Source organism: Takifugu rubripes, chromosome 5 (genome assembly GCF_901000725.2).
Source record: "Takifugu rubripes chromosome 5, fTakRub1.2, whole genome shotgun sequence".
NCBI lineage: Eukaryota > Metazoa > Chordata > Actinopteri > Tetraodontiformes > Tetraodontidae > Takifugu > Takifugu rubripes.
Window position 1 is genome coordinate 6,765,378 of NC_042289.1, and position 12,715 is coordinate 6,778,092.

Sequence of the window (12,715 nt, forward strand, 5' to 3'; positions counted from 1 at the left end):
CATTATGCTTGATCCTTTACGTTAATCTCAAACATTAGGGAAACTAATGTCTGACTCCTTGGAACAAACAAACCATTACGTGTCATGCATGCTGGTATGGTTGGTGAACACATCGATTTGTTACCAACAAATCGATGAAGGGCAGAACATGGATACTGTGATTAGGAAAATCCTCTGCTTCCTCTGGTTCTACGGTATTACATGGAACTAGTTTTTACACCAGTTTTGGTTCTCTGGTACATGCACACTCATACATGTCAATCCACTTCCGATTGTGGGGGACTACCATGTAGGAGCATCAATAAAAACCTGTCCTGTAGAGACGACATCGACCAGGGAACCTTCCAGATTGCGCAGTGAAAGAACCCAGTTTTGTTAATTTGGGGTCATGTTCTGGGGGGTTTCCAACCACAAGCAAAAGAAGTCTGAATGGACTTTTTCATTAATATGTTGAGATCTGCAGCAAAATCTGGAAAATCTACATGCGTAGAAAACATCGGCTGGAATGCTCGAATCCCGTGGTCTCAAGACAGAACCCACATGAGATGCAGCTGACATAACCGGTGTAGTGGGCTAGCGTACTAAGGCCGCCTATCGATCCCCATCGCTCACAAGGTCTGATAATCAAGTCCTCTGCATCGAAAGTGATACTGTTGTATAGCAGAAGTTGTGTTTCTTGTGTTTATAATCAGTTCAACCAGAACATGTGCTGATAGTTATTACAGTATGTTCATATTTTTCTTTTAATGTCCTAATTCATTCATTCACTCATTTGTTCAAGAGTTCCTGATAATTCCTGATAATTCTTCTCCCTGAACATTCATCACAACCTGCCCGAACCCTCTTCTTCAGAATTCTTAAACACACACAGAGCAGTCAGAGATCCTCTTAAGGTGTCCTGGCGACTGTCAGAGGACAGGAGGATATAACAAATGACAGGGTAATCACAAAAACATTCCTGTTCGTACGTGCACAGACTACAGGCGGAAAAGGAAGTGGTGTCGTCTGTTTGTGCATCAGAGAACCACACAGCTACTCTGCTATATTGCAATAGTTGGTTTATTCACCCACAGCTGCACTGAAACAGGAATTCCTTTATATGTGTGTGTGTGTGTGTGTGTGTGTGTGTGCGTGTGTGTGCGTGTGTGTGTGTGTGTGTGTGTTAGTGCAGGTCGGCCGTGTATTCGACAAAACACTGTTCCTGTGAAAGATCACACTAATGGACGTTGAACGCACCCGGCCTCTGCTTCCCTCTGCTGGTCAAAGCCGTAGCATCAACTATTCTAAAGTCCAACAAAGATTTCTTCTGTAACACATTAATTGGTTTAAGTTAGCAAAGGGTGTGTGAATCCTGGGGCTCCTGCACCAATCACTATCTTTCTTTTATTGGCTAAAGCTCACAAACGCCACTGATAAGACACTGGAGTTCACCAACATTCATTTATCATGCAGTACAATAAACCTGTCAACCATTTAATATTTGCATACATGACAAAGGTGGTAATAAAGGAGGGGCCCTGAACTTCTACTTTCTGTCTGTAGCCTGCAGAATGACGCACTAGGACGAAAAGGAAAGCTCTTTCGGAAAGACGCAGAGAGAATAATCGGCTGTCTGTACGGAACAACCGCCTATTTGTCATGGTTATGCTGAACATCAGGGCAGTGGTGTGCCCGGTGGGCATCGTCCGAATACTGGAGGTGATCTTCACCTGTATTACTTTCAGCCTGGTGGCAGATGTGGGCCGCAGCATCGACTCCTTCTGGACGTGGAGCATGTTCACATGGTGCTTCTGCTTCTGTGTGACCATCCTGATACTGGTCCTGGACTTCACCAGTCTCAGTTCCAAACTGCCCATCTCCTGGGACGACTTCACCACCGCGTTTGCCATGCTGGCAACTTTAATGGTGGGTGACTCTGCTGCTGCTGCTGTACACACACACACATACACACACACACACACGCACACACACACGCACATACACACACACACATGCATACACACACACACACATACACACACACATGCATACACACACACACAAATACACACACACACATGCATGTATATACATGTTATGTTGTATAGAAATGTTGTGCGATGAAAACGCCTCATTAAAGGTCATTTCTTGTGATTCAAAAGGTTTAGGCTCCTTTTATACGAAATAACCAAGGCCCTTTTCTTCTTGAGTGCATCCAGGGGCTCGTATATCATAATGCGCGCTTCAGCTTTCAGTCCAACATTTGATTTTCCTCCCATAGATGCTGGCCGCTTCCATCTTATTTGCTGTCCTCTTCACTTGTGGGTCCTGCGACTTCTACATTATTGCTACGGTTTTTTCCTTCACGGCCTTCATCCTGTACGCCGTTGAGGTTGGGCTAACCCGAGCCAAGCCCGGCGAAATCAGTGGGTTTCTGGGCACTGTCCCGGGCCTTCTCAAGGTTCTGGAGGTCTTCGTCGCCTGCGTCATCTTCACCTGCCTGGATGGCACCAGATACCCTCAGTTTCCAGGACTCCAGTGGTGTGTTGCAGTTTACTGCATTTGCTTCATTTTTGGAACGCTGGTCATCATTCTCACCATCGGCCGCCTCCTGGCTCTGTTACCAGCACCGCTTGATAAAGTCCTAACGGGGTGCAATGTGTTGGCGGTGTTGATGTACATGACGGCTGTGGTCATCTGGCCATATTACAGCTTCCTGGACAATCCCAGGCCCAGCATATGCTCAACAACACTTTTGTGTAAATGGAACAATTACGCAGTGATCACCTTCATGACCTGCGTTAACCTGGTTGCTTACATCGTGGATACAGTTTACTCCGTCCGGCTGGTGTTTTTCATGAGCAGCACGTAGACATCCCCCATGGAAAAAAAGATAATAAATACTAACAAAAATAGAGGATTTGTTGTACATTATTCCACCTTGCTGCAACATCTGTAACTGAATGAATCAAGTGTGAACCAATAACGTGGTTAAAGATTAACTGGGCACCACCCACGTTCTTCTGAGAAATCATTTTCAAAGGTGTGTAAATGTGCATATATGGTGAAAACAGGTAACAAGACCGGGTCTGTTTCACAGGACAAATCCAATTTTATTTGTAGAGTATCAACGATCCATAACCCAAGCGAGAATCTGCATTAACGCATTATAATGAAAGGAAAGAAATTAGTCAAATAAAAGAAATAAAAATATGCTGAAACCTTTTAATTGAAGGCCAGTTAGAAGAAATGTATTTATGCATTGGATGCACGGGATTCTCCAGGATTTGGACACATGTCCACCACTAACTGGTGAAATTGGGGAAGCTCAGCCAGGTGGTGGCATCACTGAGACGTTGGAAATGGCCAATGACCTCAGTAATGGCACCCCAAAGTGGACAGGATGCCAACGACAGTGGTCAGTGCTTCAGTCGTCGTCAAAAGTGGCTCATTTCTATTACCGTGTTACGTATAAAACAGCGTTTAGCCCTCTGGTCAAGCAACATTTATACCAAATGAGTCAACTGTAATCTCTGCTTATCTGGTGAAGCGGTGACCTTTGAGCAAAGGAGGGGTTGGTGCCCTTTACAATGTAAACAAAAGATGCAGCAAAACAGACCTTATAAGGTTGATGTGAATGCGTTAAAACACAGTTTCTCTGAAGCGTTCATTCCTTAGCGGTTCCCTTCTTGGAGAGATTTTCCTGCCTGTCACTGTCTGAGAAGCTTCTGAAGGTGGTTTTTACGGGGGAGCAGAGTCCAGCGCAGCAGATAACAAACGATGATACCCAATCCAGGAATCAAGCCGAGGCCATAAACGGCACAGATAAGCCACTATGTTTTGCTTCAGCTGCCATGCTTTCATTTTCCAAGAAGAATCGGGGAACAACGACAGCATTTCCATTCCATTTCCACTCCTGAAGGGGCTTAAGAATTTGTGTCGCTATGGTTACCGTGGACTTTCACTCGGTCACCCAGCCGGTGGGTATACTGCGAACCATCTCCGTGGTCCTCACCTGTGTGACTTTCATCCTGGTCGCGACGGTGGGACACGTCTCATCTCCGTACTGGGCGTGGTGCATGTTCACCTGGTGCTTCTGCTTCTTCGTCACTTGTCTCATCCTGATTCTGGACTTCACCACGCTCAGCAGCAGGTTGCCTTTAGCCTGGGATGACTTCACCAAAGCCTTCGCCATGCTGGCCGGCCTCATGTGCCTCTCCTCTTCCATCATCTACCCCATCTTTTTTACCTGCGGCACCTGCCCCCGCCAGATCGGCGCCTCAGTGGTGTCGTGGTTGTGCTTTGTGGTGTACGCTGTGGAAGTGGTGTTCACTCACCTTCACCCCAGGGGGGAGACCATTGGATTCCTCTCCACCAACGCCGGTATCATGAAGATGCTGGAGGCTTTCTTCGCCTGTCTCATCTTCATGTCCTTGGAGACTAGCCAGTATCACTCACCAGGACTGCAGTGGTGTGTTGCTGTCTACTCCTTGTGCTTCATCTTCGCCATCCTTATAATTGTGCTCACCATTGGACAGATGACTCTCATATTTCCTTTCTCCTTTGACAAAATCGTGGTTGTCCACAACGTTGTAGCAGCGGTGATGTACCTGACGGCCATGGTCGTCTGGCCTCTGTTCAGTTTTCGCAGCAACCCCAGGCCCAGTGACTGCGGCAACCTCTGTAGCTGGGACAAACTGGTGGTGGTCACCTTCATGAGCGTTACCAACTGTATCGTTTACATTGTGGACAGCGCTTTTTCCATATGGATGGTGTTCATTGCTATGAACCAATGAGCCTATGAAAATTTACTGGGAGCGGAACATAATGTGACCCCCAGATCGGCTCCCAACATGGCTACAACATGCTGATACTCTGAAAGATAAGAGACCAAGCATTTGTTGTGGAGTAGCTGGTTGGTCATCAAAAGTGTTGTTTCAACTTCTTAAAACTGAGGGCCAAACTTTGGCTTCTGATGTCCAAAACAGCGTTGCAGAAGGTAACACTGATTGTGTACAGCTGTAAGCATGTTTGTTTTCCTATTTATTCTGTCTCTTGTATTCCTTTTAAACCTTTGAAATGGATGATAAATGTAATCTATGGACTGTAATTGATCAGTGAGCTGCAGATTCAGTTGCCTTCACAGGCGGACAAGCCTCTAAGCTAAGCTAGCGGCTTGTGTCTGTTGTGCTGTAAAGTTTGTTAAAAAGGGGACATTAAAAAGTTGCCTCTAAAAAATGTAAAAGACTGTTAGTGTCAATATGGGGATCTGGGTGCACTGGTGTAATGAGGCCAGAGTGTGATGCAGGATAACAGTAACAACAATAAAGCGTTTGAAGTCAAGAGTTGAGGATTTCATTTAATATTTGAACCAGACTAAAGCTGCGTTTTGAAGGATGAGAGCACTTCAGTTATCGTAAACACACAAAATCTTCCCAATTTCCTGGTAAACGTTGCACCATTTAAGATGATATAAAGGGCAATGACTGAGAGAGAGTACCGTGGAGCCCCGTGTGATTCCTATATTGTCTCTATTTGAGAATAAAGGCTAGGGTGGTGAAACAAAACGCAACATTAAAATACTCCAAACAAGAAAATGGAGGGAGATTAATCCAGATTGCCACAGGAAGTGTGGGAAATGTATAAAAAAAAAAGGGAGGGGGGGGGGGCTATTTGTCTTTGGGTATTCTGTGTCTTATCTCTAATTTAGCTTCTTCTTGGGCTGAGATGGAGAGCCCGAAAGGCTGATTTCACTGAATTCTTCTCCAACTGTCTTTTTTCTTTTTTTAACCAACTGGAAAAGGCCCAAACTGACCACTAATCCAACAGCTATTGTGCTTTCTGACACATCAATCTGAGTGAGTGAAGTTGGATCAAATGGAGCAAGTGGAGCGTAAAAAATTACCTCCTCATGCAGACCTCGAGGAGATCCTGAATGTGGGAAGAAGAGTCGCAGGGAATGCTACTACACCTCTGTAGACTTTACAGAGTGCTGCAAACAGGACGTGTGAGGAGGAGGAACTCTGGGCCCTGGAGCAGTGAGATAACAGTGCTTCCTTCTGTGATTCGCATCAGGTTACTGCCACCAGCAAATGTAGCAGTTTGTTTCTATTAACTAAAAATAATGAAGGGGGCCCCTGGGACCATTCCTGATGGGAATGACACATCACATTTCAATTCTCCCTGGAACAGCTCTACAACTAAACTGAATTCAAAAAGGTTCACATGATGACAATTCTTGGACCAGAATTTTAAGATTTATTACAAACAGAAGTTAGAACTCATCACGTTCTAACCAACTGCAGACCGACTTCAGGAGGAGGAGAGACCAAGAACCGCCCCCCCACAGTTGATGCTGTGGAAAATGTGCCCGATGTAAACATGTAAACATGAACGCACGTCACACGATGGCGCGTGCACTCCTGCTTTAATACCTCATCTAAACAAACATAAATCAGCTCAAACGAATTACTGCAGAGTGAAGTTTAGTTTTCTTTTTAATTCACTTTAAAGTGTTAAATCCCTCACGCGTAAACAGTAAGTAAAAAGAAATGGACCAAAGCAAATTTAACCACATCACCCATGGGTGGGGCTAAAGTCCGTGCGCGGCTTTGCTCATAAATGCCTCCAGCGCGCCAGTGAAGGACTTTCCATCAGCACCAGGTCGGATATGACTCGCTGCGGGGCCACGTTCAGGGACGCTGCCTTGCGCCCTGGCATCCGTGAGACGATGTGTCCGTGAAGATACTTGAAGGTGGAAACTTTTCTTTCAACTACGGGTTAAAAACAGACATATTTCCACCGCAGGACGAACGCGCCTTTCCAAAGACGCGTAAAGGAGCGCGGAGGACGCGCAAACTGCCGGTGCACAGAACAAAAGAGAGACGACAGGTGGGCAAATATTTTAACTTCTAAACTTTATCAGCGAGTAAAAATACACTTTTGTCGTATTTGTAGACACGATTAAGTTAATAAATTAATCATTGTAAATCCCCGGGTGAAAAATGCTGGTAGAATTAAAGGTTATCCATTAAACGAGGATTTAATGAGCCGTGTGTGTGTGTGTGTGTGTGTGTGTGTGTGTGGGTGTGTGTGTGTGTGTGTGTGTGTGTGTGTGTGTGTGTGTGTGTGTGTGTGTGTGTGTGAACTTCCCACATGGATCCAATGACATCTGTGAGAGATGTCATTGGGTAACCTGCAGCCTGCGAGGGGCTTCGGCTGTTTGTGTTCTCAACAGCGCGCTGCGGGCCGCGCGTCACTCCCGTGTTTTTGCAGCGCGGTTCAATGAATCGTCACGTCAAACTATTTATTTGTGCAACATTTTCACAGGCAGGGCTCAGAGACAGTCAGCGGACGGTTATTAGTGCAGGCCGCGCATCCATCCCTGGCCGCGTTGAGACGCCGGCCCCCTGCTCAGAAAACCCAAGTCCCAGAATCGTGACGCTGCTCTGTCCGAATCCGTCAGTTTTTCCACTTTTTAAAATACAGCATCCATCCTCTATATTTAAAAAGCTGCCTTGGAGACATTTAGTGAAAAGGAAATGGCAGTTTGAGCCGTGGCAGCATAAATTCCCTCATTACGATTTAATCTTTCCTGATCTCATTATCCTGCAGTGGCCATAAGCAATTATACTGATGCAGGTTGCAGCTCTTGACCTCTGATACCACAGTGTCACTTCATGCTGTCTGCTGTGTAATTTCCCATTAAGAGAAATGTTGGCCATGTGCCCAGCCTTTTCTGAGGGAAGTTCTCCTTTTACCTGGTAAGTGGGCGGCTTTCCCAGAGAGAACTCCCATTGTTATGAGCTTTGATTTTACCCAGAATTTTAGTTCCATTTATTCAATCACTGGTTCCATTTAATTCGTAGAAATGGGTTAGGGAACAATGAATTTAAAGAACAGTGTCTTGATGTTATAGTCGTCACCCTATTGCTGTTGGCGTGTGACTCTCAGGCTTGTAACACCAGTTCAAACCTCTAGGAGTCCAAATCACAAATGCTAGTTTTTAACATTCTAAAAAGTCCGTAGACTTCTTCTTCTTTTTTTTAACGCACTCAAACACATTTAGCCCAGCTGAAACTGCAGCAAATGCCGTTTCTGAGCTCCCACCCATCACAGTCAAATTTCTCCTGTGTGCACGTGCCTCAGTCTGACCAAGGCTCACGCCACTGCTCTCAGTTTCTCCCAGTCACATAAAAAAACATATCGGGGGGAAAAAGGACACTAAATAACAGTCGATATCCGTGTAGACGTGCTGAGCGTCAGACTAGCCTACGTGATAACCTCTGCTGATGTTTCTTTTAGCCAGAGCCCCCCCACCCTTCCTTCAACATGGATGGTCCCGTTTGGACTTTTCCACCTGAGAACGTCAGCGTACCGACCTCCCACACTTACCCCGTCCATCCCACGTACAACAACAGCTCAGGCGGAGACCTGCCCATGCACTTCGACGTGGTGACCGCGGTCGTATACACGGTCGTCTTCATCGTGGGCCTCCTGGGCAACACGCTGGCCATCTACGTGGTGCTTTACTATGTCAAGATGAAGACCGTGACCAACATGTACATCCTCAATTTAGCCCTTGCGGACGAACTCTACATCCTGGGAATTCCCTTCCTGGGCACTAACAGCGTGCTTTCCTACTGGCCGTATGGAAAATTCTTGTGCAAGGTGTGCATGACCGCCGACGCCGTGAGCCAGTTTGCCTCCACCTTTTCCTTGATGGTGATGAGCATCGACCGTTACCTGGCCGTGGTCCACCCCATTCGCAGCTTCAAATTGCGCAAGCTGAAGGTGGCAAAGATCTTCAGCACCACGGTGTGGGTGGTGTCCTTTCTGATTGTCCTGCCGGTCACGCTCTTCTCAGACCTGCAGGAGGATTTTAACACCTGCAACATAACCTGGCCGGAACCACAGAACACGTGGTCCATTGCCTTCATCCTCTACACGTCCATCCTTGGCTTCTTTGTTCCTCTGGTCGTCATCTGCCTCTGCTACCTGCTGATCGTGATCAGGGTAAACGCCTTTATCTGCCGTCCATCTGAACCTTTTAGGTGTTTCGGGGACGTCCAACCTTTAAAATCTCATCTCAATCCGTCTTTCAGGTGAGGTCGGTAGGCGTGCGCGCAGGCCTGACGACGCGGCGGAGGTCAGAGCGTAAGGTCACGCGCATGGTGGTGGTCATGGTGTTGGTGTTTCTCATCTGCTGGCTGCCCTTCTTCGTCACCAACGTGGTCAACCTGATCCACATAATCCCAGAGGCCAACACCACTATCTACTTCATCATCGTCATCCTCACCTACCTCAACTCCTGCATCAACCCATTCCTCTATGGATTCCTCTCCGAAAATTTCAAACAGAGCTTCCAGAAGGTCCTGTGTGCCTACAAACCAGATGGTGTTGACGCCATAGACCAGAGGAGAGCGGCTCAAAACACAAGCAGGAACCCAACACAGGAAACACAGTGCTTGCAGGTATGTCATCACCACCTGTGTGCTGAAGCACGTTCACTTCCACGTCTACAAACCTCCCTACATTTGAGTTTTGATCATTTGGAAACTAGAGCAAAAGGTCTGAGATCTATCTATAGTCAGCCATGACAGCCCTACCACTCCCCCAAACATCTTCAACCTGATTTTAATACATTTTTTGAAATGATGGTAAGTAGCTCAAACATTCAGCACTCAGGTGAAAGAGTGCTGCAATAGCTATTTACACCAGCAGGGGGCGGTCATTTGTACTCCAAGCAATATCGTTCAGTGGGTGACAACAATTTTGGTATCATCTTGTTTACAATCTCAACTTTATCTGTAATAGCCCCAATGTTTACTCCGTCACATTATTGTCTGTTCTTTTTCTCTCCAGATGGCGATAATCAAGAACCATGACAGCGAACCTTTGACTTCAAAAACGGTTGAGAACGGCCAGAGCTTTCAGTCGGACACCAATATGACACCGGTCACGCTGCAGTGAGACGTGTTACCGGGGGAACGTCGTGCTGCTGCTGAGCACTTGAAGAAGACTGTAAACGGCCTTTCTCCACCTTGCATAGGCTGATTTTATTACAGATATGGTCGCGTAAACATAAACCTGGGCACAACTGCCGTGGCACCAAAAACATCTGTGTAAAATTGTCATGTTGTAATCGTGATCCTATTTTAAAAGGGGGTGTGTGTGGGTGGGTGGGGTGGGGGTGTTGTTGTGATTACAGGGTTCCTTTTTGGTTACCTATTAGGGCAATCAATTCTGATTATTCACAGCCGATGAGGCCGCGGGAAGACTGGTGTGAATCTCTTTTCAGGCCTTGTTGTAAAAGGGAATTTGATCCTGGCAGGCTACATGTGAAGGCCTGTCTCCAGCTCCCGACTGGTAAACGGGTGAAACAGCCAGTTGTGTTCACCCCCGGCATCATCACTTATCTTAGGAGATGGCCAAATGTCCTCCTTTACCTGGCAACCCGACCAGACTCTTGGCTCACACTAATGCCAGTTATCTGGAAAAGAAGAAGGGAATTTAGAAGTGGTGGACAAAGGTTTTGTGCTAAAACTAAAGCAACTTTTAAAGTAGTTAGTCTGGTTGAAATCGTATTACAGCAGTAAAGTCGGAGCATAATGTGGCTGGGGGTCAAATTACTATGTATGCTAACTAGCCTGGGTGGTCTGTGGGTGCCAAAAGCTGGTCAACAAAAATGAAGAAGGTGATGGAAAAGTCACTGTTCCACCAGGTTTCAATAGTTTATGATGGAAAGAATCAGGACATTTGCTGTAAGGATTTGATTAAAGCAGACAAACTTGAATCAAGATCAATAAATCGATTTCCCTTGTGCTTCATACAATGTTTGTATTATTTTGGACTGTTTTAAGTAACTCTCTGATTCCAAATCCTCTAAAACACATAAAATCAATAGAATTTATTACGGTAAATGAATTTCAAGAGCATTCCCTTTTCTAAAATCTCATCACTCTTCAGCACCAAAACATTTAGTTTGTGTTACAGGCCGAGTTGCTTGATGTGTTTTAAACGTACCATATGTACAAAACCAAACATCAATGTCGGTAAAATTAAACAAGCTTTTTTTTTTAATTAATTTGAAGCAAATTTTGTTGTTCTTAATGGTGGTGGTATTTTGTGATCTAACCCTTCTCGGGTTCTTCTAAATCTAAATTCAACCATCAACATGCAACAATTTCATGGTGTTTGATGTGCACTCATAAAGAGTCCTGCTGGTCATTGGAGGAGATTTCAGGAGATGAAGAATGTTTTCTTCACCATCATCACATGTTGCACAGACTAAACTTTCATTAAAGCCACCTTCATCCATCGCATTCTCCCCGAGGAGTGTTTTACTTTCCGACGCTCCTTAAACACCTCCTCAGCTCTCTGTGTGTTTTCTGTCTTTGCCCTTATTGCCCGTATGTTTACTGAAAACCTCAGCATGGAGGCAGAAACATGATCTGAGCATTGTGAAGCTACTGTTACCTTGAAGTGTGTGTTGATTCCAATAAAAGAACCAGTATTATCATCAAACTGGGGACGGAGCCCTACACACTAATTTACTGAAAAAATGTACCAGATGTTTCTGGGGCGAGGTCGCACACACCCACATGTTGTCTGTTTCCTTCTAAAATCCATCTGAAACATACCAACAAATCCATCCCTAGCTCTAGAAAACCCCTCAAAAGTCTCCATAATGTTTTGCAAATATCCACGTAGCCAAAGCTAACCGGTCCAGAGTCGCCCGTGTCAACATTCATGCCTTTAATTAAAGCACCTTCATGAGAGCTGAATGTCTCTCCGGGCTCGGTTTCTCTTCCAGGAACCCGTTCAGGCACATTTATACGGAATGTCAGAACATGGAACTCTTGGTATTGACCAAGATTTAATGGTGCTGGGAGGACATAAATCAGAAAATGTGAACTCCAAATGACAGTTTGTGTACTGACATCTCCCTCTGTAAATAAACAGCAGTTTTTATATCAGTCTTGATGATACTGAAGTGATTGTGAGCAGATGTGACATCAGAGTTCTTGCTCCCTAATTTTCCTGTTTAAGAATTTCTGCAGTGATTCTGTGAGACCAGAACATTTGTTTAAATCAGAACTTATTTATTTAGGATCCGGCAGATTCAAATTTCTAAATTCCATTTGTAAACCACAGGTGGACTAAAGAGGAGTGGACGTCCTGCATCTCTGATGGTGGGGGGGGTTACATAAAGGCTGCTGACGTGTGCAGCTGAAGGGAGCAACACATGCTGCCATCACATTCAAAATATGCTCAAATCTCGCCACATCCAATGTGTTGTTTGTGTTCTTCAGGAACAATGTGGCTTTATGGGATTTGCAAATGACTGCATTCACCTTAAGCTGTTTCACAGTTTGTTGTGGCTGCAAATAACAAAAGCGTGAGGAGCACAGGGGGGACCTGTAGGAGCCGACGGAGGTGTGGGTTTCTCCCTTGCTGCTAATCATAGATGGGAGACGTGGACTTCACCCTGCAGCCTCTTCTGCCTCTGTCTGTTTTAATAAAAGAGAAGAGGTGATTTCAGCAATTAGCCAAGGCCCAGATATGTGAGCGGTGTCACTTGGAATTTTCATTACGCGCTTATTTTTACTTGAACCTAAACCTTTTTCTCTTTTCCACACCAAGGACAGGCAGAACTGATCGTCCTCTGAATAAACAGATTAGAATAAACAGTCCAGTTATGACAGATTCACTGATGACAAACTAACCTTTTTAG

General features: G+C 45.4%; 3 protein-coding genes across 4 annotated transcripts; all 3 read left to right on the plus strand.

The window, feature by feature from the left end:
• The first annotated feature begins 932 nt into the window (after nt 1–932).
• Nucleotides 933–2,883, plus strand: LOC101064623 (myeloid-associated differentiation marker homolog). Its single transcript, XM_003964609.3, has 2 exons — nt 933–1,905; nt 2,261–2,883. Exons 1-2 carry the CDS (start codon nt 1,639–1,641, stop codon nt 2,849–2,851), a joined length of 858 nt encoding a protein of 285 aa, XP_003964658.1. The 5' UTR covers nt 933–1,638; the 3' UTR covers nt 2,852–2,883.
• Nucleotides 2,884–3,600: 717 nt separating this feature from the next.
• On the plus strand, nt 3,601–5,324 carry LOC101064398 (myeloid-associated differentiation marker homolog). Its single transcript, XM_003964608.3, has one exon. The coding sequence runs from the start codon at nt 3,924–3,926 to the stop codon at nt 4,773–4,775; it is 852 nt and encodes a 283-aa protein (XP_003964657.1). The 5' UTR covers nt 3,601–3,923; the 3' UTR covers nt 4,776–5,324.
• Nucleotides 5,325–6,445: 1,121 nt separating this feature from the next.
• Nucleotides 6,446–10,142, plus strand: LOC101064174 (somatostatin receptor type 5-like). Of its 2 annotated transcripts, none has more exons than XM_011603925.2 (4): nt 6,446–6,870; nt 8,284–8,994; nt 9,084–9,452; nt 9,844–10,142. In XM_011603925.2, exons 2-4 carry the CDS (start codon nt 8,311–8,313, stop codon nt 9,949–9,951), a joined length of 1,161 nt encoding a protein of 386 aa, XP_011602227.1. In that variant the 5' UTR covers nt 6,446–6,870; nt 8,284–8,310; the 3' UTR covers nt 9,952–10,142. The 2 variants fall into 2 exon arrangements, with proteins under 2 accessions (XP_011602227.1, XP_003964656.1); XM_003964607.3 differs by having other exon boundaries at nt 8,288–8,994.
• The last annotated feature ends 2,573 nt before the right edge of the window (nt 10,143–12,715 follow it).

What these genes read in the sequence shown, in the direction of transcription:
- LOC101064623 (XM_003964609.3), top strand. Translation starts at nt 1,639, where the DNA reads ATGGTTATGCTGAACATCAGGGCAGTGGTGTGCCCGGTGGGCATCGTC. An exon ending in CCATGCTGGCAACTTTAATG is followed by an intron (nt 1,906 to 2,260) that starts GTGGGTGACTCT and finishes TTCCTCCCATAG; the next exon opens with ATGCTGGCCGCTTCCATCTT.
- LOC101064398 (XM_003964608.3), top strand. Translation starts at nt 3,924, where the DNA reads ATGGTTACCGTGGACTTTCACTCGGTCACCCAGCCGGTGGGTATACTG.
- LOC101064174 (XM_011603925.2), top strand. Translation starts at nt 8,311, where the DNA reads ATGGATGGTCCCGTTTGGACTTTTCCACCTGAGAACGTCAGCGTACCG. An exon ending in ACCTGCTGATCGTGATCAGG is followed by an intron (nt 8,995 to 9,083) that starts GTAAACGCCTTT and finishes TCCGTCTTTCAG; the next exon opens with GTGAGGTCGGTAGGCGTGCG. An exon ending in AGGAAACACAGTGCTTGCAG is followed by an intron (nt 9,453 to 9,843) that starts GTATGTCATCAC and finishes TTTTCTCTCCAG; the next exon opens with ATGGCGATAATCAAGAACCA.